The sequence below is a fragment of the Ips typographus genome, linkage group LG7, assembly GCF_016097725.1.
Source record: "Ips typographus isolate SLU linkage group LG7, UJ_Ityp_2.0, whole genome shotgun sequence".
Lineage (NCBI taxonomy): Eukaryota > Metazoa > Arthropoda > Insecta > Coleoptera > Curculionidae > Ips > Ips typographus.
The window spans coordinates 2,427,334-2,451,557 of record NC_138428.1 but is presented as its reverse complement, the minus strand read 5'-3'; the positions used below and the strand labels follow the sequence as shown (position 1 = coordinate 2,451,557).

Below are 24,224 nucleotides of genomic sequence, written 5' to 3'. Positions count from 1 at the left end.
TGATTAATAAAAAGTATAGATACAAAATACCCTTACTTAAAACAACCAAAATTTTCTCAAGACTAATTACATAAGCGCTTATTGACTAGAACGAAACCTAGCATCCACCGTGACGTCACAGCCACTTCCCGATGAACTTAATACAACAAACGTTGCGCTACAGTGGAAGAAGAGGAAACGTAATTGACACTATTGACAGTGACTTATCAAGTTTTTTTATGGTGTTTTGACAGTCAGACAGTCGTACAATGTATGCAAGGTGAAGAGGTTTGTTTTGTTATTTATTGTTTTCATCTTGTTTTAAAAGGTTTTGGACCTTTATAATTGGGAAGTTTCAAGTGAAAAGGCGTGTATTAAGTGCTCTAATATGTCGGTGACCGTAAGCCAGGAGAATTTGCCCGATGCCGTACAGGTACACAACAAAAACATGGTTTTCCTCCTATAAACTTACCCACTCCCATTTGAAATTCCTTAGAATTATATGCCTTAGTCACGTTTAAAGACCGGAATAGAGCTAGATTTAAATTAAATTCAATGCAGGTATCACTCCGGATATAACTTCCTTTAATGCACACCACAATAGACCTTGAAGTTTCTTCAATTGGCTAATTTTAACCCAAACAATTTTTTATTAAATACCTCTTTTATAGGAGTTTGATGGATCTAGTAGTATGTGCTTGGAGTTGGCATTAGAAGGGGAACGCCTATGCAAGGCAGGAGACTGTCGAGCAGGGGTGGCATTTTTTCAAGCTGCAATTCAAGCTGGCACAGATGATTTAAGAACTTTAAGTGCCATATACAGTCAACTGGGCAATGCATATTTTTACTTAAGTGACTACAATAAGGCCATGCAGTATCATAAACATGATCTGACACTGGCTAGGTAAACTTATGACAGGGTGTTGTGAAAACTCTCTTACCTATTTTTTTTTAAAAGAACTATGGGGGACAAACTTGGGGAAGCAAAGTCTTCAGGCAATTTGGGCAACACCTTAAAAGTTATGGGAAAATTTGATGAAGCAGTGGTTTGTTGCAAAAGACATTTGGAATTAGCTAGGGAATTGGATGATAAACTTAGTGAAGGTTAATGCAATTTTTTTTTAGTATTTTCCAGGTATTTTACTATGTGTTTTAGGGCGTGCCCTCTATAATTTAGGGAATGTCTATCATGCTAAGGGCAAAAATATAGGTCGAGTAGGTCAGAAGGATTGTGGTGAGATTTCAGATGAAGTCAAAGAGTGTCTCCAGGAAGCTGTATCCTATTATGAGTAAGTACAATACACAGTAAATTCTTATTAAGTGTGAACTTTTGACTTGTTTAACTAGTTTAATAATTATTTTTATACAATATTTATTATGGCAAGGCCAAAAATTCCTGGACAGTTTTCTGAAGATGTTCAGGAATCTTTCAGGGAAGCTATAAAGTATTTTGAGTAAGTTTACCTAAAACTTAAAATAATTTTATTATGCACAATATTGTAGGAAGCATGATTGTTGTTTTTTCTATTTTATGAGCACTTGTATGAAATATAAAAGGTGACAGAACTCATGTAGAATATTAAGGACAAACTTGAAATGTATTCAATTATTGCAATCTTAATATTGATTATCTCTTTATACAGTTAATCAGGATAGTTAACTAAAGCCATATTTGCTGAGAAAACTCTAGACTGGTTTTAAGTTTATTTATTGGGGTGAGAGAAAAAAATGTTTCTATACTCCACTAAAATGAGTTACTAAAAAAGGGGGTTTGCTATATCTGGAAAATCATTTATTCAGGAAAGAAAAATGTAAAGTGAGACAAAAACTCCAGTGCAAAAAAGTGTAAATAATAAAAGTTGTAGGAAATTTCATCCTCTACAAGATTGTATTAAGGTGTTTTTGCTCTCAGGCTCCTTATTAAACAGTTAACAATGCAAGAAGCGAAAGGGTGCACCAAATTGCATTTTTTAAAAACTGCTCTACAAAAAAATGCTGTAAATTATTTTCAGCCTTCTAAAATGACTGCTAAAAGCTCTTAGCATTAATGCCATACCAAGAAATGTTTCTTTTTGGCAATTTTTAAGTGTTGATCCCAGCTGACAATGTGACGTTTATAGTTTGTTTTATTTACCACAATTTTTGGTTCTTATAAGTCACTTTTAAAACTTACTATAGTCAGTTTTCAATCTTTTTAGATTCACTTTTTCCATAGAAATTTGACATTTTGCACCCTGTATATTTTTACCTTTTCTTTTCATTAAGATTATACAATAAGTATTCTTTCAATTTCTTAGCGGCGTTCCCAGCTAATAATAGAAATTTGCTTATTAAGGGCGAATTACATAATTTAATTTGCTCTTGCAATACTATATAATTAAAGACTGTAACGTTTTGCAAAAGACCAAAAATGTTTAGAATGACTTTCTGCACCCAGTGGTCTAGGTCTCCACCCACTTAGAACCGGGTCAACGCGGTCACAACTGGCAAAGCGTTACTTACAAATTTGAATGTTTTTGGGACACCCTGTATATGTTCAATCGTTTTGTGGTTAGCACAAAGTGAAATTCTACGCGTCTAGAATTTTTTCTGCAAATGTAGCTTTTTTTTGTAATTTTGGGTGTTGAGGGGTTAAACATTTAATGTCAGTTTGTGACCAAAGTTGGCTTCAGTTACCAGGTTTCTCTGTAACTGGTATTTAAATTCTAGGGAAAACTTGGCCCTGATGAGAGAATTAGGAGACGTAGCGGCTCAAGGACGGGCCTGCGGCAACTTAGGCAACACTTTTTACTTGCTGGGAGACTTTGCTCAGGCGATCCATTACCACGAAGAGCGGCTTTCTATTGCGCGTCAGTTTGGTGACAAGGCTGCCGAACGACGGGCGCATAGCAATTTGGGCAACTCGCATATTTTTATGGGACAGTTTGAGGAGGCGGCGCACCATTATAAGTAAGGTGTCAGTGGCAAGTTGTTTCTATTGTAAACGATGGTCTACTCAGACGCACTCTAGCGTTAGCCCAAGAACTGGTCGATCAAGCTGTGGAGGCGCAGGCCTGCTATAGTCTGGGCAACACTTACACCCTGCTACGAGACTACGAAACCGCCATAGAGTATCATTTGAGGCATTTGCTGATAGCTCAGAATCTGAACGATCGTGTGGGTGAGGGTAGAGCGTGTTGGTCGCTGGGAAATGCGCACGCTTCTCTCGGTCATCATGAAAAAGCCTTGGATTTCGCTAGAAAACATTTGGAGATTAGCAAAGAAGTGAGTAATAATCAATCTTTCCTATTACCTCCTTTTCCTTAAGTAGCTACACAGATAAAATCGTACTCTGATTAATGTCACTTATTAAAAAAAATGAAAGACTAGCAAAGTTAAGGTTCCTAACCTGTAAATTTAACATTTTTTATGGTATTACTCTGAAAACTATCTATTTCTCGGTTGATTTAATGTTGAGAAATCGGACATTTTTTATGAGGACGCCGGAAAGTGTCTACTTTTCGTGTGCTCTCTTTAACTGGTGGGTTTTTCGCCGTTTAAAAGTCGTTTTTTAAGAGTCTGCTAATAACCATCTAATATGGAATTAATTAACATTTAGCATGGGTTTCCCAGTCTCTGCTGTTTAGAAAGACAGCCAGCGCATTTTCGATCCCATAAGCTCCTGATAATGAGCATTTATATGCACGAAACATGTCCAGCGTTCCACTGAGAGCAGCTGTTTACAAGTTACAAAAATAATTCATAAAAAATGTTTAAAACTTCTAACATTCTACTACAAACACAAACATACCTACTCCGTTTTTGAATCCTTTAGCAAACATTATTAAGTATCTTAATGGATAAACTCCTAAAAATTTCGCTAATCTGCTATTTAAGCTGTCATTTAAAACAGTTCAGAGTTCAAGAAATCAATTAAAATCGGTGCGAGTTCGAGAAATGTTGACTTTCCAAGAAAATGCGAACAGTTAGCCATAGAAACCCTCAATAATTTTCGATAGGTAATTAAATTTTGAATCTACTTTAACCATAAAATAAGTGGTGTTCAATTTGATTTTCACAAGTTATTAAAGTTTAAAGGTTGCATCATTTAGCAGTTCTCAAGTCAATTTTGATTAATAAAAACCAAACAGAGGTTGAGTGATTAAACCTTAAAATTTGTTCTAAATTTTTACAAAATAACGAATATCTGAGAAACTGTAAAGTTTAGACGTACCAAACCGTAATGTAATTACCTTTTATTTTCAACGTAGATTCTGAAAATCAAATAAAGTACCAGGTTTGAAAAAACATAACTTTGATACTTTTTCTGCATTTGGGACAACCATCTTGAAAACATTTGTAAAAGATAGGTCGCAATTTTCCGTGTCGAATAACGTGAATAACCCTGTATAATTTTATCTGACGAAAACTGTATTTTAAGCAAGTTTGACCATAATTTGTAGATTGGCGATCCTTTGGGAGAGACTACGGCCAAAATGAATATTGCCGATTTAAAGAAAGCTCTTGATTTGCCCGACAGTCCGGAAGTGGAGGAAGTTAAACCTTCCTCCAGGCTGGAAAGTAGTCAAGACCGATTGCACAGGGTGAGACGTGAAAGCATGGAACAGCTTAGTCTTATTAAGGTAGTAGCTTATGTAATTTTGTTTTTTTTTTTGTTGCGGCATGACATTAGTGAGTTATTGTACGTAAATATTCGGTTTTTTTAAAAGTTACAAATTTGTATTTTTATTGTGAAAAATTGTTTGAATAGCTTACACCGGATGGCAAAAAGCCTGGTCTATCACTGCCACCAACTGCAGTTGGTAAAGCCGATGACGAAGACTCGTTTTTCGATTTGCTTTCGCGATTTCAATCGAAGCGCATGGACGATCAGCGATGCTCGTTGTCTGTGAAAGGTAAAATTTTTGATCTGTACGTTTTTCGGTCCAAAAGTGAAATTTACAGGCGAGAATAAAGAAAACAAGAACGTGGTTAATCTACCGGAGAACGAGGGACCAGATGATCTGTTTGATCTGATTAGTGGCATGCAGAGTAAACGAATGGACGAGCAACGAGTAGAACTCCCCAGTTTACCAGGTAAGATTAGCGTGTTTGTTGCTAAAGGTATTTCTTAAAATGGAGAACAGGTTTGCAGAGTGGGTCACTGCAACGTCTGGCCGAGTCTCGGGCTAATTCCTGCGTGCCAGACGATAATTTTCTGGATCAGTTGGTCCGTTGTCAAAATTCCAGACTGGACGATCAGCGATCGCCGATGCCCGCGGCGGCTGTTGACGATTCCGAAGTGCCGTTGGCTGGCAATCGGTTACCGGCCAGAGGCGCCACTGTTCCCGACGAGGACTTTTTCACGTTGATTATGCGGTTTCAGTCTGGACGAATGGAGGATCAAAGAGCTTCAGTGCCTCGCCCGACTAACAGGTACATTAAATCTGTCTGTTACTTGAAAAAAATACTAATTTATTGATAAGCAGGATAGCCAACGGGTCAGTTCCGTTACACTCAAATAGTGGACTTACCAGTTCTAAAAAAGTATCAAAGAAAAAATAAAGAGACCGTCTCTAGAAGGCAGTCTAGTAAGTAATAGTACAAGTTTCACCAATATAAATTCGAATGTACCCTCTATATTATGTATACATAAATTATAGTTATATAACTAACTTCTCTTGTGGAACTTTGGTTCCCAGGTTTAGAAATGACGGGAAAGGTATTATCAGATCGGTTAAATTAACCAGAATTTTTGAGTTAATAGTTTCAGCAAAAAGTGCCACATTTACTTTCAGTTGGCGTAGCAGTTAGAAAAGTAAATTATCAAATTACCTTTACCTTGGATTTTTACCTTTTGAGAATGACGTCATCTTTTTACATCTTTGTTTATCGCATGTCAAACATGTGAAATAAACAATTTTAACAAAAAAGGCACGTTATTAATTTTGTCATCGTGTCAAATTAAAAACGTTGACATTTACTGTCACTTTGATATAAACAAATATCAAAGGTATAAAAATGCTGCGCTACAATGAGCAAGCCCAAATGCTAATTCTAAATGTGCTGCTTTTTTTGGAGTACGAAAAGGAACAGTTTCCAGATGTCATCCCAATTGATTATTCCGATGTGTATGATAGAGCATCACAAGCTTTAAAAGTGAGTACTGCTACCCTAGGCCAAATGAAAAAGTGTGGAATTCTAGCTGACGACTCCTATTTCACCAACATTTTTAAGAAAATGTCGGTCAGTAAAACCAAAATAACCGCTTTTATGAAAAACAAAGAAGTTGGTAATGTTGGTATGCCAAATTACTATTTTCGCTTTATTATGCATAGCACAATAACACAGCACAAAATCAATGAACATTAATAATATATTATGTTATTAGGAGTAGAAGAGATCTTTAAATGAGTGCAAGCACACCTATTCAGAATGATGATTAAACTGAAACTCTCATGATCATGTGATTTTCAAGGCACTTGATCATCAGTCACTTCTGAACGCACTAATTTTTCAAAACATTTGTAGGTTAAGACTTGTGATCTAATTCCAGACATGCGTGTTTTTTCACCTGCTTGACGTCATTCTCAAAGGGTAAAAATTTGACTATATACAAGGCAACTATATAACTTTGAGGATAAAAGTAGAGATTCAAACAAAACAAAATTATGCACAGAAATGTACCAGGTGACCCAATAAGACTGTTTCTCAACCATATCTCAGAAACCGTATGTCGTATGACTTTGGGGTTACAAAAATTACTGGGTAAATTGGTCATGAAGAATCGCTGGAAAATATTTTCAAGTTCTTAAAATGACCACCAAAGGTGCCAACACATTTTTAAAGAGAACTAGTTTATCTAGCATTTTCGTAAAACCAAAATTTCAGTTATTTCGAAAAGAAAGATGATGGGGGGTGTTCAATTGTTTTTGTAATAACCTGCTGTAACTTCTTAGCGATTTGACCGATTTTAACAAATTGCCTAGATTTGAGGCATCAAATTTTACAAAAAATCTTTATAAATGGTTCCGAAATATGTGGAATTTGGATATAATATGCCTATTTGGATTTTAGGCTTACTTTTTATATTAAAAGTAAGAATTTCGAGAGTAATATTAAAGTGATAAGTTTATCATGCGTTTCGTCCCTTTCGAGCAACGTCTTATTAGACTCACAATTCCTTCTTTAACATCTTATTCATTTCGTAGCTAAATTTTTAATAGTTTTAGGTCATTTATCGCGCGATTCTTATTATCAAAAGAAGGGTCTTATTGGGTCACCCGGTACGTTAAAGTGAGATATACAAAGACATTTTTTCTATTTTTTTGCCTTCCATATATCTCTTAAATAAGACATATCTCCATGTTTACTTGCAGTCTTAATTTAATCAATCTGATAATTATTGTTGTCACTTTTCCTGTAGCGAATTAGCCTCGAAATGATGAAAAAATTATACTAATAAGTTCACGGCGTTTGCAAGCCAGTAATGCATTTACTTAACACAACAAAGTGTTTTTCGACTCTGTATTATTTGCGCCCCAAGTTAAACAATGTGATAAATATCGATGTTCGTTGTTTGCGCCAAATTTGTTCCTCCATAGACGTTATTATACTATACAATAATAAAGTAATTTTAGAGAGATTTTATCGCAAGTTAACAACTTTTTACAATGCATATACATATAATTATCTTGTTTCCGGTATTTCTTACGATTGGAGCAAAAGGATGGTTTACTCGAAAAATATTTAACCTTAATATAATGTAAATGATAAAAAATTACGTGCCAAATTTTCACACAGTTTTATCCAAAGATTTGTCGGTCTAGTCGGTATTTTGCATTTTGTCATGAAGGAATAAAGAAAGAATTGTATTAATAAAAGGAAAAATTGTTAAACAATGATTTCCATATTATTTACCTTTTAAATATATAGTTTGATTAAAAAATGCTGAAGTGCATTATTTGGTTTTAATTTTCTCACCAATGTAATTTGGTACAAACAAAAAAAATATATTCTCTCAAATACTGGTATAATAATACAATTCGTTTGATGTAAATCAAGTGCGTACACAAATTACCTACATAAACAATAAACAATAAATTTATCTGCTAAAATTAGGAGACAATTTTAAAACAAAAACTGCATCATCCAACCAATAGTAGCTCTGCTGCAAATCACCTTCGCACAAATACGGTACCCGGCTCCAGGTCACCACTTCGAACCCAGAAGGTGTCAGAACCTTGTCCACCACACTTTGCATTTGCTCCTCGAACGTGCTTCCTTCGATTGGTAGTGTTTGTTTTGGTTTGTGGTCTGATGATGATCCTACAAGAAAAGGTTTACTTATTAAAATACGTAATTTCTAAAAATTGAAAATTCACAAGACAAAAACAATGATAAGATAGAGGCTGCCTTTGATTTTGAGTTATCCCGTAATTTTGAAGTGGCAATGAAAATGTTTTTTCGATTTTGGGATATCTCTGCAAATAAGGTTAGAAATAAATAAAAACAAAATTTCAAGTAAGGAATTTTGACTTGAAATACACAAAATTTAGTCTTCAGTGCCCTGTATAAATTGACACAACACGAAATAATGCAATACAAACCTTATATCTTACCATCAAAATGGTTTGTTTTCCCTAGGTGGCATTTATTGTTTATTTTGATTGGTTAGACACTTTTCTTTATTTTGTTTGTCGGATATCTTCTCTAATGCCCAACGAGGACATTACAATCTCAGTAAAAGAACTAATTTAGCATTAAAATTACCTGATTCCACATATGCTGAAAAAGGCAGCACAACAGCCAGCAAAACTAAGCTATCTGGTTTCATAGAACTTTTCATTTGATCTAATAAATCAAGAGGTAGATCGCATCGGTCGAGCAGGTTCAGACAGGCAATCACATCAAACTTATGGTGTTGGTACCAACCGTCTATATCAAGAACACTAAAAGAAAGGTTGAATAAACCATCCTTGGGTGGTTCCAAGATAGTACTTACCGAAAGCCTTGAGCTTGTAAAGAGCTCCGCATCGAAGGAGAGATTTCAGTTACATACACCTGTTCAAAACTGGACGCCAACTGTGTGGTTACTTTGCCATCCCCCGCACCTAGATCAATTAGACTTTCGTATCGCATCGAATCCGGAACCCGTAACAGTTTAAGGAACTGCGAATGGGACAGAACGAACATAGAACCACGTTGCAGCCATCTGAAACGAAACTAAAGCTAGTAAAACTGACGAGTTTATGGAGCGGCACCTTTCGCTCGAATGAATAAAATTCTTAATTATTGGTAGCAAGGATAATTTTTTATTGTTGCTTGAGCGTTTAGTGTTAATTAAGCGAAGTTAAAAATCCTGGTGAGTTCAATACTCTTATTAGAGCTGAAGGCAAAGGATGTTTTGCACCAATTTGTGAGAAGCTGTCGAAAGACATTTATGTATGTAATACTAATTTTTTTTTTAATAAATATTTTAGTTACAATCTGACCAGGATCAATGATTGTGTTTTTACATATAATACCATTATTTAATTACGCTTAACGCTTACTCACTAGCAGTCCTTAAGAAACGAGTGAGAAGAAACGAAATTCACTGCCACATACACCAAACTATATCTCGAACGGTTTGATCTTTTTGAGTCGTCTGGTTAGGTTAGTCTTGTAGTTTCTTCCCAAAAGTCAATACCGTTTTAGTTTAAGATTCCTTTCTTATTTTTTCTTTTTGATGTAGGCTCTTTATCGTGGTTTAGAATTATCTCAGTCAGCATATAGGATATAATTATGTCTTTGGTTTGTAAAATTAATATTAACAGATTTGGTCTTGTTCAATTTCAAGAGTCTGGTCAAGATGGTGATCTTATTCTCTGTAGTTTGGAAGCTTGTAGCGTGTTGCTCGTCCACAGCCATAAGGACAGTATCATCTGCAAAGATTGCTATGTTGTCTTGTTCCAATTTAGGATTGCATTTGTTTTCAAACTCAACCAACAAACCATAGGTTCGTTGACCAACTGTCAAATTGAGTCAAAAACGCTTTGCTCGCTCCGCACTGCCTAGAAATATCACAATTTTTTTCGATGTGTTCTAATACTCTCCTCTGCAGAACTTGTTCTTTAATCTCCTTTATGGGAATATTCTTGTCAAAAGACGAAAGAACAGAAATGTATGAATTCCGCAATTGTGCAAATGGTTTTAGCAGGAACTTGGTTGTTTTTGAATGAAACTCGTTCATGAGATACTTTAATGAAAGCTTGCTTCACATCCAGTGACCAACAATACAACCAAAGTCATGCCGCCATGGAAAGCGTTCATTTCATTCATTTTCTGTAGATCTTGATTTGATGTTGTCTGTCCAACGTATTCTGGGACGTCGGAGTGATCTTTTTCCTGTTGGAACTTCCTCTCATACCAATCTTACAAGTCTTTTTCTTGGAGCTTGTATACATGGCCTGTAATCGTTGGGACTTTAATCTTTTGTACCAAGAGCTCTATATTTTGTTCTTTGTTATCAGCAGTTATTATATAGCTCCAAGGTATTTGAAACGCTCTACCCTTTCAAAATTGAAGGTGTTAGTTGTGACGTTTTGCCTAATTCTATCTCTTCACACTTCCTAATTTTACACTTATTTTGCGCTAGTAATCTGTGAAACAATTTTTACATTTTACTTGATTTAACACTGAATATTGGTGCGGATGTTCTAAACAAAACCTCTTGGCAATAACACCAGTTTTAAGAAATCACCCGATAAATTAAGAAGTTATTAAGAACGTCGGGCAGCAGCCTCGGAATTCTCGAATTATTAATTCCAAATTGCCATATAAACATTCGATATTAGAGGACAACGGTGCGACGTTTCGTCGGTGAGGCTCGGCCATCTCCATGGGAGATCGTCCACTGTTTTATAAGAAGTCGCTAAGTAATTATATACGCTTCCTCTCTGCGCATTAGCATCATTCGATCTGCCATCGACAGTCCAAGCAGATCATAAAGTAAATGGTGGTATTGTATTCGGTGCAAAAATCGCATTGCTATAAGCAGATAATAAGCCATGGAGACGTAACGCACTAACTACATACGTTCTCACGCACCTGCTTTGGTCGCATATCGAGGGCTGCTTTATTAAAATCTTTTCTATGGTTGTGTACGATTGTCTGTGAGTGAAGTGAATATTTCTCGATGTATCTCACAAAATAACAATCCCAAATAACACTTTATACCGTTGTGAGATGCAATGTGCCAAACAAATAAATGTAAATTCAACTGTATTTTAGTACACATTTTAGTACAAGTTTTTATGCACAAATAGTAGGTATCTTACTACTGTTGTATTATACAAAGTATGTAAAGCAATTATGAAAAAACTGACTGAAGAAGAAACTATACAATGTAAGTTGTGGATATTTTGTGATTTTTAGTCATTCTTCCAATGAGTTTTCTAAAATTCCTACTGATTCTAAGTTAGTATCTACCATCTTACTCCACAAAAGTCTCCTAAAATCCCTTCAGATGCTAAATAAATGATATTATTGGATTTATTAAAAGTCCTTCCCACAATTTTTTGATATTGTAGTTGGTTTGTCCTATTTTAAGGATACTTTAAGAACCTACTTTAAAGATATTCTGGGGGTTTAAATTCATTGTCTAATCTACTTGTTCATCGTCTCGAAGACACCTGGTATGTTGTCTCATGACTATTTAAACTCAGGGAAGTCATTTTGACCTCCTCTTGGCCAGTGAATCTAATTGTAGTGCGAAGCCACTTAAATCACTCTTTAATTCGTAGTGTAGCATGAGGATTTATTGAGTGTTTAAGTGTAGTCTCTTTTGGCGGATTTTTAATGCTTTCTTTTGAAACTTAAGGGTTATAGCTTGCTGAGTGATTAGTGACCGGGGGAAAGTATACTAATATGTTTTTAAATCGGATATCTTGTTATTGATGGTTTTACTTATACATGAAATTTGTTCAAAACCGTGTACGTATAAGCTTCTCTTCATATATGATGTATTAAATTTTTGCATACACATCAGACGGCCGAGGCAAAATTCAATTTGAAAGGGATATAAACGCTTTAAAGTAGACAGAAGCTAGTAAAACCTATTGAAACAGGCATAGCTGCATCTAAATAAGCACTTAGTGGGATGGAAAACGTTTGCAGGCCGTAAAAAGGAGTCCCGGTAGGGCCGTCGAGCGTGATTACCAACTTCGGAGTGTAACTTGCGAGTCGTAAAAATTAATAACGTACTCGTCAAGGAACTAATTAACTAAAAGCGCACGAGGGTAAAGTGTTGCACAGTAATTATCGTAACTTGGAGAAAAAAAATCCAAGCGCAAAGTTATTACAAACACTTAAAATTACAGTTCGCGATCGGTTTCGTGGCGATAGCATCCTCACGACGCTTCCTGGAGGCGCGCCTCAAGCTCGAAACGTCTCGTTGAGCCAAATTGGATGGTTTTAATCATGAAATTACCTAGCGCGAGCTCTAATGAGTGATTTATATTGGATTGGATCGAAAGGGGCGCCACCGCCTAACTGAACCAACTTGACCGTTCGTCTTTAAACCCCAGAGAAATTGCTAACCGGAATTTTACTGGCAAGAAAAACCCCTTAGGGGGTGCCGGCTTGGTTAAAATTACACTCATCGAAGTCGACGTATATGATGAGTTTTCCTGGTGCAAAATCGGTTCGATGCTGCGGGTTAAAAACTCCTACGCGGTTTGGAAACCGCACAAGTGCCAATTAATTTTTTTCCAATGCCAATTTTGACCCTTTAGGCTTCGGTGACTGATCGAGATGCTTACCATACCGAGTTGTCTAAATTATCGATTATCATCCCGAGCAATAATAGCAATGCCATTTATCATCTTTAGATCCTTTATAAATGCTAGAAAAGTAAAAAAAAAACGTTTCTCTTTGAATGTAAAACTCTCCCGGTCCTTATAGTGATTAAGGAACGTAAAGTCGGGAAGAAAGAGCGAAAGAACAATATAGAGCCGAAGAAAAAAGATAAAATAGTTTAATAATAATTGCGCCAGAGCAGCTCTGCAAAAGACTGAGCCAGAGGCGGAGTCACCTCGACCACATGATAAACTACTGCACCACAATCAGGAAAGATAACTAAAAACCATGGTTATGTTTTACTCAACTGTACCCAGCATAAAGTTTGTAGAATATGGTGAAAGAAACAATAAATGACTAATTACAAAGGTGAGTAATTCAGGTACGCTACTGGGCTTTCAGAATAAGAAGAGCTGCTGCCCCCGGCTGGCCTCCGCTGCCGCCTCCAATCATTTTCAATATGAAATTTTTATGTATTGATCGGGAGAGCACGTTTTTTTAGACGACGGCGGCGTCGATGAACGCGATCCTAAAAATTGCCTAATGTCTTTGACGGAGTAAGATGGATGCCCTGGGAAAAGGATGATGTCACCGCATCGAGGCTCGGTTCCTTTGCCTTTTTAGATATTTCCAGTTGCTGAATTTGAACGTATTTTTGCAGGAAATTTAAAATTCAAAAGCGTAGTTTATGTATTGAAGGTATCATCGATTTGTGCTAGTTTCAATTTCACATCTAAAAAAAAACTTACGTCAATAGTATAGTTAACTAATAGATTTTCTACTTCTAAACCTTGCAAGTTGTGGAAATTGTTAATAAAGGAAGTTTTTCTATATTCGGAATAAACCCTAAAATATTAATTTGCTTTTAATGCTGGTATCCTAACCAGCCCATCACCCAATTTGAACCGGATATTCTGCTCTCTGAGGTTCAAGCTGCCATAAACAAACTAAAAACTAATAAGTCTATGGCCTATACAGGAAGGCTTGAGAATCAGTTATGTCAGCGAATATGGAAGACGTGGTTTATAGCCACATGACTGAAAAACAAGCTTTGTTCCTTCTTCTTCTTTCTTTCTAATATGGGTGTCCATCATCATTCAGTCTAGCTGCGTCCACTGCTGATCATAGGCCTCCCGTAGTCCAATCCAACGTCTTCGATCCTGTGCTGCATTCATCCAATTTGGCTCTATTTATTTAATATCGTCGGTCCATCTTGTCAATGGGTGTCCATATAGGTAGGCTAATCCCTGTTTTGTTCTATTATGCCTCTTCGGACGTTGATGTCCAGCACTCTTTCCAGCGTTTTTGAGGTCTACCTTGGTTTCGTTTTCCGACAGGATTCACTTCAATATTGGCAGTACAACTTAAGGTTTGCCGATGATACAATCTTGATAGCTGCTTCCCATAGCGAAATTCTGGAACTCCTGAATAGACTTCAGAAGATGTCAGTGCTTTTTACTGTTTAAACATAAATTATAATCGGTCGGAATCTTATTAGGTCTTTCTATATGCTCCAGAACCTTGGACTGTCGACGGATTGATCAATTTGAGATGTGGGCGTCCTGGACCGCACATAGAACGAATGCTTTGGTTATCGGGCACATTAGTCACACATTTAGGCGGAGTGAGCATATGGAAAGGTTTATTAGCAGGGAAGACCTGAGGGAAACAAAAGGTGTGGCCGATCACCAAGTCGATGGGTGAATGTTACATGTTACAAAAAATAAAGTCGACATAAATGGCAAGATGCATTAAAGAGAGCCATACAAACTTTGAACCTGGTTAATATGGATCACATCTGTAAAGATGTTATGATTAGTAAGAATTTTTGGTAAAATTTTTCGTCTTTGCTTCCAAATCCAACTCGTGTAGTTGTGACTGGGTGACACTTAAGCGCAAAAACACCGCGATTAGGTCAGATAATGCAGGAGTGCCGTGTCCGCCAGATTTATGTCCGATCGTTCGTTGGTTCTGTGGATTAATTAAAAAGCTTAGGCCGCTTTGTCCCGCGTCGGTTTCGCCGCCTTTGTAGATCCGTGCGATTGTTTTTTGCGCGTCTACGTCCGATATTTATTGTGGGCGGATCGCGAAATTTCCGTTCTATTCACTAAAATCGGCTCCCGACAGAATAATGCCCCGTTTTCTGGGTAGCTAATTGTTTAGCTCCACTGCCGCTTTCAGATAAATTAATGACGATTCCAACCGCAGTTATCGACGAAACGCGCATTCCGGAAACAGGTCGCCGGAGTAATTTTGTAATTTGTTCGTAGCTGATTAGTCTTCATCAAATCGATTAGGGTAATCACATCGCGCACTGCCGTTGATGATCGTCTTGATTGCAAAACGGAATTGGATACGTATTGTCGGTAGGCCTGCTATACAGATTTCTGTTACAGTCAATCAACTTTCTCAAACTGCATACAATATCGCACAATTCAGTTGACCTCTGTATGCCTTATACCTTTCTGAGCATAACGGTTATTTATAAATATCATATCTCTAATTTTGGCACATGGGGTGACACTTCTTCAAAAATAGTTGGCGTGTGATCGTAGCAGGTATTCTGGATCTGGTACATTACACCCGTATGCATAATCAAACGCCAGCTACAACTAAGAAGACTAATTATCCATTAACCAACGTTTATGATTATTTTGAAGTTCTAAATGATTCCTCTAGAGATGCCATTTGTCTGAAGAATCCCAAGAGAAAACAGCCTTAATTACTCCAGATGAAACAGGAGAATTTACTAGAGCCATGTTTGGATTGATGAATTCCCTATTCTCTTTTTTCAAGCTGATGCAAAAAGTGCTAGAACCACTATAGGACAAAATTGTGATATTCTACCTGGATGTTAAGACTCACTCGATAAGAATTGGCAAAGTATGATTGGTCGTTTGGAAGAAATGCTTAAGTTGTTGAGGAAACCTAAGCTAACCCTAAAGTTGTCATAATGTAAATTTGGTATACGTAACCAGTAGATGAATCTGGAGAAGATATGGACGATACTCTACTCTTTTATCTTAAGATAAAAAAAAGTCTTTGGTGCAATCGTGAGAAGGAGAAGTCCGAATTCTTCTTCTTCTTCTTTTTTTAACAGCCTTTGGTGGTCCACACTCAGAATTTTCACAGACTCAATTGTTCCAATCCCGCACAGGTTGTGATACCGTCATCTGCTGGTGGTATTTTGTTCTTCATCTGGAATAATGCTAAGATTCCTCACATCCCACATTATGAATTCTTCTGTCATGCATCTCTAGTCATTTTGGAATCGTTTCTTGATATAATGTCTTGTAGAAATTTTCGGTAATATATATTTGTACCCTCTTTTCTTCTGTTATATTTCCGTTGGTGTCTTTTAATTGATGTATTTTAAGTCGCCACCTTGTGTTAAACGTCTTATTGAGAACTTTCATATTTTTATTATTCTCAATAACTGTTTTAATCAATTCCGTGTTATGGTGTCTCATATTTTCCTTCTTTCTTGCATTCGTTTTACTCTATGAATGTTAAATTCTTCCAAATACAAAATGGGTAGTTTAAATCCAAGGAATAAACAAAAAATACCAGTAAGTATTGCAAATACCAAGAGACGAAATTAAAAAAGTTGAAATATTAAAAGTAGATAATTTTAAGCGGTTCTAAAGGGTGAGGTAAGGATATGCGATTTGTACTCCGGTCGGAAAACAACAGACAAAATAGTAGGCCATCATAAAGATTCCTTCACGCGTTCAACTATTTTTATGGCCTTTGGCTCCGGAGTTTACCACGCAAAAGAATGTCATTATTGGGATTTTTACATTTTATTTGTTGTTTTGAGCGGTGGGCCTTGCCATTACCGGCAAAAACCTGGCACACCAAAAAATGTGGTCAGTTCGAATCGGTAACACACCGGCCTGGAGGTAACTATAATTACCGATGACCGTCTTGATTAACCGCCTGCTGATTTTGCGCCACTAAATTATCAGCTTGTGTCATCGGCAAAGGTGTGAATTATGTTGTTAGGGGGGGACCCCCACAAAAGGGGTGACACAACATTGCTGAAATTAATTATTATGCGAGATTTTTCTTAAATTCCTTCATGAAGCAGACCGGATCAACGACAACAACAAAAAAATAAGAAATTTATCGAGCGCTCATGCAAATTACCATTGCTGCTAATACCACGTGAACTCCGTGAGAACCGGTAATGATCTGTAATAACTATTATAACTTCAAACTGAAATTTCGATCCTTATTTCCATAGAGATCGATCCCATACGTTTGGCCATAATTGCGAACCATCATTTCTTTACTTTTAATGCTCACGGCAAGACGAGAGGAAAGTTATTATCTATTCGTGGCCGTAGCGTCGCTTTTTGCCTCGTTTCATATCGCCCCGGAGATTTTATAGCAGCTGCAATTAGATTTTTTTTTTTTTTTTAAGTCCAAATTATGCAAAGAAACTGACAGGCAGGTGCTGAAATTTGCAATAAACTAGCAGAAAAAGTTTTTCATATAGATTCACTTGATTTCAAGTCAAGTAGTTTTCCTGTCAAGTATGCTAAAGATTGAAGTAGTATAAAAACTCTAAAACAAAGAATGTATTCTCCGAAGATACCGGTTAACGCTTCCAGTCTTCTCATGTCAATGCCCTTCCAGAGAGTCCATGCCTCCGTCCAGATACAGTACAGATAGCACATAGCATCTCATCAGTCGCATTTTCAGCTGAAGGTTTAGATCTCGCCAGCAGGAAAGTCTCTTCATTCTTCCAAATGTGCTTCTGGCCTGTTGTGTGTGTGAAATGGTTGTGCCTAGACATATCCTACGAATGTCTTGGGGTGTTTTTGTTACCAGCATATATTTGGATTTGCTTGTGTTCAGTGATAGTTCATATCCTTCACTAACTGTGACTATTCTCTTAATTAGCTGTAGATTTGATCTGCTCCAGCTAAAATAACTGTGTCGTCTGCGTATATCAGATTATTTACCGGCTCATCTTCAATTTTAGTGCCTACGTCCTGCTCATCAACTGCTCTATTTACTGCTGAGTAGAGAGGTTAAAGAAGATAGGTGAAAGTATACACCCTTGACGTACACCTCTTTGTATTCTATTTCTTTTGATCGAATATCTTATCTCCTATTCGTATTTCTGCTTTTTGACCATAATACAGAAATTATGAAATTACTCTTATGCAGTAGTAATGTACCATTTTTTAATAGTTTTATGTACCATTACTTATATTCTACCCTGTATATAAAAACAAAATAATTATTTAAAAATCAGTAATTTCGTGCACATCCAAAGAAGGTCTATATTCGATTGGATAGGTCGGCGCACGTTTACCACCAAATTCGCAGCAATCCAGTTCGACGACGCCTCTACGTTCTAATTAAGAACGTTCATTAGCAGCGTCCATTCCCGCCCCCGATGCTCCTTTGTTTTATCGTGGCGGCCAATGAGAACAAGCGCTTTTCCGGATTTTCCCGAGAAAATTAATTGCTCGGCAAACGGAGCGGAAAATTACGGACCGGCCGATGATTTATAGAAAACGTGAGGTTCGTGAGGTTTTTCCTTTTGTTTGGATTAAATTGTTTTTTTTTCTTTCGGTCGGATCCAAGATTTAATAGAAATAAATGCTTCTCGTTTTTTTTTGCTTTCGTTGGTTACGTTAACCGCGGGGGAAATATTTTGCGTCCAACTGCAATGCGGCTAATTTATTAATTAAAAAATGGAGGACCCGCCCTTCGGGAAGGGTTAGATTAGGTCAAGACGCATGCGCCAGCGCCCCTTTTTAATTACTGGCGAAGGCGGGCCCGGTGGCAAACTAATTAGGTCACCAAGTTCTGGAAAACAAACGGCAAGTGCCAATTTCCAGAGTGCGTGCGCCTTTTCCAGTCCTTTTTAATTAACTGGCGTTCATTAGCACGCCAATCACCGTCTTTGCGCTTTCCGATTGTTTCCGTTATCTAACCAATCCCGTGTTTAGTGGAATTTCTGCTACTATCGTTTGGTTGGTTTGAATCTACAGCCTTTTAAAACTGGATTGCAAAGTGGCCGGAAAACAAGGCACCAAACCAAAAAAGAAATGACAAAAGCGAAGCATGGAATTTATCAGCAATAAATTCCAATTTGCCCCGAAAATTATTCCCATTCCTCTGCCACCGGTATGATTTATAAGTCGCAAGTCGCGCGATTTACGAAATAAATTGGAATATGATGGGTAATTTGAAATGTGCGATTGTGTCCACGTCAGAAGCAATAGCGGGCGACATCTCCGGCATGATGTCTACGTGACACTTTGCGGTTTTTGACATACCAAAAAGGATATAAACGATTTTGCAATGGCAATCCGATCTTCATAAACTCAATTAGTTTTACTACATGCCCAGAGCATGTTTTTAATATTTTACATCATTAATAAATATTTTTTTTGTACTGAATATTGAGTGGTGTTATATGTGACTTTAACCAAACAAAACTGGAATTGCTTACTTGCCACCATATTTAATCTTAAGAACGTTATTTACAGCATTTCCATATCCCTTTTCTAGTAAAAATGCGAACAATGGAGAACGTTAAAATGAACACGAAGCTCCCCGCACCGTAAAAGGTTACGGAAGATCGTGTAAAGGCGAAAGTGACAATATTAAAAGCCGTTCATTAGTTTTCCCGTATAAAGCTCCATTGCCACCTGCGCTACTTGGCGGTTCAAACTGCAAAAATTGTGAATAACTGCGAAACGCAACTCTTAACAGCATGCTCTCTAACTATACACTGCTTAAGAGATAGATAGCATCATAAAGTGAATCATAGTCATGTGACAAGTCAAAGAGGTAACAAACCTGAACTGTCTCTGAATATTTAATTATTTAGTTATGTGTGTACCAAGTTTTAGAGTCTTAATTAACCGCGAAGGCAAGACGGGGTCTGTCAGTTGAAGCGGGTGCAAAGTAGTCCAAGATGGTCTAGTGTGGACAGAACTTAAAGCATTAACTCCACCTCACCCAATCTAAGCGTGGATCTACATATTACAGAGTGTGCGCCCCAATTAACGTCGCGGTACGGTGATTTATTTGGTACTGAGCGTACGTTGCCGTACCGGGAGACACTGCGGCGGCCGGATGCCCTTTTGTGGAAACACGTCGGGTGGATCGCAAAACGCGCCAAGCTCTTAATGACCATTTTTACCGGCGCAAAAGCGACCAGTTTATGAGATATAGGCGTTGCTAGTGATTTATTTTTAAAAAGGGCGAGGCTAAATACCACTAGGTTTTTGGCTCGCACAAGTATTTTGCCACGTTCCATCAACTTATCGTCGTGTCTATTAATAAGGAATAACTTCTTACAAGGGCAAATCTCATCAAAAACCATTAAATACCATTATGAGTTGGATACTTTACAGTTGTATCCCACATGTATTAATCTGCACTTTGTTACATTTCTTTCTTTTGAAGTTATACTATCACCGAGAGGAAATAGAATATGCCATACAAAAGGCTAAGGCAGTGGGCCCAGATGATATTCCTTCCAAACTGCTAAAACTTATGGACGAACAAACCAAATCCACTCTGCAAGGACTATTCATTCAATAAGATTTACGATACTTGCACCTATCCTGCACAATGACTGTTTTCAGTTTTCACACCCTTACATAGCATTTGACAAATCTAATTCTCAAGCCAAGATCGAAATCAGTATTGGTGAGCACTGTGTCGTCCGCATAACGAATATTGTTGACCCATACACCATTCACCTTAACTCCCACGTTGCGTTCTTCTAAGTATTCCTGAAACATAGCTTCAGATCATAAATTGAAGAGAAGTGGGGAGAGAACACACCCTTGTATGTCCTCTTTTGTAATGGGAGGTTCCGAGAGGTCTTTGTCGTCTACATTTTCAACAGCAGGTCTTTCATCTCCAAAAAGGTTGCTAATATAGTTTTTCCAAATGATTTTACGCTGTTGATCATCCTGCGCTAATTCTCCCTGATCCTTTTCTACATTAGAGAATGGACTCTTTCTATATACTTCTGCCGTCTCTTTTATCTTTCTGGGCAGGTTGAAGTCATCGTGTATTCTTTGTAATTGTTCTAGTTCTTCACACTGTGGTTCCAGCCACTCATTCTTAGCTTCATCTTCGTTCTAATGACTTTCTTCATCTGTCATCCAATCGTATTTTTGTATCCTTCGTTTTCTACAGATTCAATGTAATTTACTGACTACGGTGTTACTCCCAAATTGTTTTAAAAGTCTGCTTAATAGTAACAGGAAATGCAATATTGTAATACAAAAAGTTAGATATTTGTGACACATAATAATTGAAGCCTGGTGAAAATGAATGAAATGAGGTGAAAAAAAGACAGGAATGTAAAAGTACTATAAGAAGCGAGGGGAAAAAAGGCGCGTTTAATCTACCTCGAGCAAATTAAAAGTCGAATCAGCGAGACAATCAAAGGGTTGGTCACGTCAATTTAAACCTCACCACCAAAAGAAAACCAGCAATCAATCCGGCATCATCTCGACCGATGTTCGTTTTGTACTTACCGAGTAATTTACACATTATTAACAGTTTTTACAGGACTAGAGTAATACGGATCAAACAAAAGAACCAGTTATCTTGAATAGCAGGGCCCTGAAAGGACGGCTATGACGTTCCATTTTTTACCTTAAAATTACTTGAGCATGTCTGATGACTTAATCGAACGATCTTCATTATAAAACTGAAAAAGCCTCGTGGCCAATCAGGGGGAAACGTGTGGTTTCATTGGGATTATTGTCGATGGAATTTCTAATTATTACCATGATCGGGTCTGTAGAAAGTGTTCCAGACCGTCAACGAGCCCGAACTGCACATGTATACACTGTCACGATGTTGAATGAATTTCGAGCCTTAACGGGCCATATTAAGTGGTTTTTAATCCCGGTGCGTGGGCAGACAGTTTTATTATTATATGCAAATGTTTCGAGATCTTACATTTGAATAAATCGATTACGGAAATCAAATTATGATGCAAATCCATTAGGTAAATTAAAAACGAACGATTGACCCACCCTGCGAGATTTCACTGTTACTCGATAGTGACGCTTTCGTGATTTTTTTCTACAACTTGCGGTCTTGCTATAAAGACCGTTTAAATAAACAAACAATTTATTCATAAAGCTCTTCCAGTTTAAATAGAACGTGGGTAATTAGTAGTTGCTACCGCAAGACGAGACCATAAAGCGCTATGGCAGGAAAAAAATAATTAGTGGCTGCCACACAAAGGAAGGTTCTAAATGTCAAATTAAAACTACCGGTCGTAGGAAACCATTTGTTAATTATTTATTAGGTGCCTACCATATAATTGAACCCTTTTGCATTCCAGTCCCTTTTGATTTGTTTACGTATTATTTTTTGGCACGCCCTGTTTTTGATTGTTGTTTTATTTGAATTCAGAGGAGAGTTATTTGAGTTAACATAAAGCAAGGTTGCATATGTTTGAAAGGACAGTCATGGTCAAAATCGGTAGTCAAATCTACTTGGAGTGAGAAAAATACAGTTTTAAGTACATTTTTGGAATCCTCATTAAATTTCCTATCAAATAACCTGAAAAAACACTAAAAACAAATCATGTGGATTTGGCAATTTGCAGTATTCAGTGGCAAGGCGAAACACCAATTCATATCGATTCGATCATAGCGTCAACAATACCAGAAATAACGGAAATTATGAGCACTGTCAGTTATTAGCAAAAAATATAGCTTAAAAATAAATAAATCTAAAACGAAAATAATGATAGTTGATAGACAAGACAACAATTCTCCACAAATATCAGAAATTGCAGGCTATGAAGTGGTAACCAATTTCAATAATCTTGGTTCCATGATTACCAACACTGGAAAATGTGAAAACAAAATACGATGTCGCTTAACTATGGCAAGATGAGCGACTACCAAGTTAAATAAAATATGGAAAGACATATCTATCACCAAAACAACGAAACTCCGTCTAGTTGATGCTCTTGTTTTCCCCATTGCAACGTACGCAGCGGAAACATGGACTTTAAACAAAGCAGATAAAAACAGAATAGAGGCTTTCGAAATGTGGGTTTATAGAGGACTCTTAAGGGTATCGTGGACAGAACACCGAACCAACGTATCCGTATTACAAGAAATTGGTCCACGTAGAAGGCAAACGCTCAAGAGGCAGATCTCCAACTAGATGGGTAGACCAAATAAAACCCTTAATAAACATGAGACTGCATGTTGCCGAAAGGATTGCACAAGATAGGCAAGCATGGAATCAACTGCTGAATCAAATATAAATGGTGTCACTATATCTTTTGGAGGATGATGGAAAGAGGAGGAGGAGGAGGAGGAGGAAGGGTATACAGTGCATATTGTTTACGCGCAACATAGGATTTTACGTGTTACATTTTTTAGTTCCAAAATAAATGTCAATATAATCACAGTAATGGTTTAATCTAATATATGCACTTTCTTTTATTTAGAAAAAAAAAGATTCTTGTTACTGTAATATCGTCATTTGTTAGTTCACACCAAATACTGACTATTATTACTTTTATTTCTGAAAAATAAACAACTTGTGATAGTAAGTATGTAACGTGTGTGTGGCATTAATAAATCCTTAAAAGTCTAGTAGCAACAAGTGAATGAAATCTCCACTACCTCTAAATAACTGTATAATTTGATACTCCAAGCAGGTCCGAGTACACATCTCAACTTATTAACCGCTCCCAGTTCATTAAAAGGAATAAGAAAGTCAGATGATCCAGCTCTTTTTTTACCACCGTCTCCCCGCTTTTAATTATGTCGAATAAAGTTTATTTAACATAACAAAAAGGTATAATCGTAAAATTCAAACAAGGTGTGTGTGGCCCACACCTGAAGTGATGTTCTTCTGACTCTTTTTAATACCTCTTTCTGTAGTTGTTGAGATATGATGATCTCCGACATAGGCGTAACAATTTTTGTTTTCTACCTGTTCTGGGAGACATTTCTGATTGGACGTTCAAGCCTAGTACCAAAAGAGTTTTTGCAGACTTTGCGATTTTATATAAATTTTAATGTAGATTGACTGTAATTTGTAAACGAACGTAAAGAAATGTGTTGCGCCACTGGAAGCTGATGATTTTGATTGGATTAATTCTTCGCCTGAAGTACCAGAAAGTCCGAGATGAAGAAGAGCATCAGCAGGGTGTAGACAGAAGGTGGTACCCAATACATTCGCTTGTCTACTTGAAAGTCAAGCTCAAATTAATAAGTGGTCTCTGTCTTCCTTCCACTTTCGTATATTGTACACGGAGGTGAGCAAAATACTCGGCTCAAGTATTTCAATTTAAGTATCAATGACCAAATACGGTTTAAAGTATTTCTATGTTCAAATACTGAACAAATCTAAGCTGTTTTTCGAAAAAGTGCGGAAAGTGATATTTTCTTGTATTA

At 37.0% G+C, this 24,224-nt stretch overlaps 2 protein-coding genes across 5 annotated transcripts in view; one reads left to right on the top strand and one right to left on the bottom strand.

Annotated features, from left to right (window-relative positions):
* The first annotated feature begins 226 nt into the window (after positions 1-226).
* On the top strand, positions 227-7,918 carry pins (G-protein-signaling modulator pins). Of its 2 annotated transcripts, none has more exons than XM_081983609.1 (11): positions 227-412; positions 651-883; positions 938-1,083; positions 1,136-1,268; positions 2,689-2,928; positions 2,979-3,243; positions 4,422-4,562; positions 4,730-4,874; positions 4,924-5,055; positions 5,106-5,394; positions 5,448-7,918. In XM_081983609.1, the coding sequence occupies exons 1-11, from the start codon at positions 368-370 to the stop codon at positions 5,521-5,523; spliced, it is 1,845 nt and encodes a 614-aa protein (XP_081839735.1). In that variant the 5' UTR covers positions 227-367; the 3' UTR covers positions 5,524-7,918. The 2 variants fall into 2 exon arrangements, with proteins under 2 accessions (XP_081839735.1, XP_081839734.1); XM_081983608.1 differs by having other exon boundaries at positions 4,422-4,601.
* Positions 7,919-7,973: 55 nt separating this feature from the next.
* Positions 7,974-24,224, bottom strand: part of LOC145731713 (protein-L-histidine N-pros-methyltransferase) — a 40,457-nt gene continuing 24,206 nt past the window's right edge. For all 3 annotated transcript variants that reach the window (XM_081983623.1, XM_081983624.1, XM_081983625.1), the window contains 3 exons: positions 8,963-9,172; positions 8,731-8,909; positions 7,974-8,286 (listed from right to left, as the gene is read on the bottom strand). In XM_081983623.1, the coding sequence (XP_081839749.1) occupies positions 8,063-8,286; positions 8,731-8,909; positions 8,963-9,172 (613 nt within the window). In that variant the 3' untranslated portion in view covers positions 7,974-8,062. The remainder of the gene's footprint in view (positions 8,287-8,730; positions 8,910-8,962; positions 9,173-24,224) is intronic.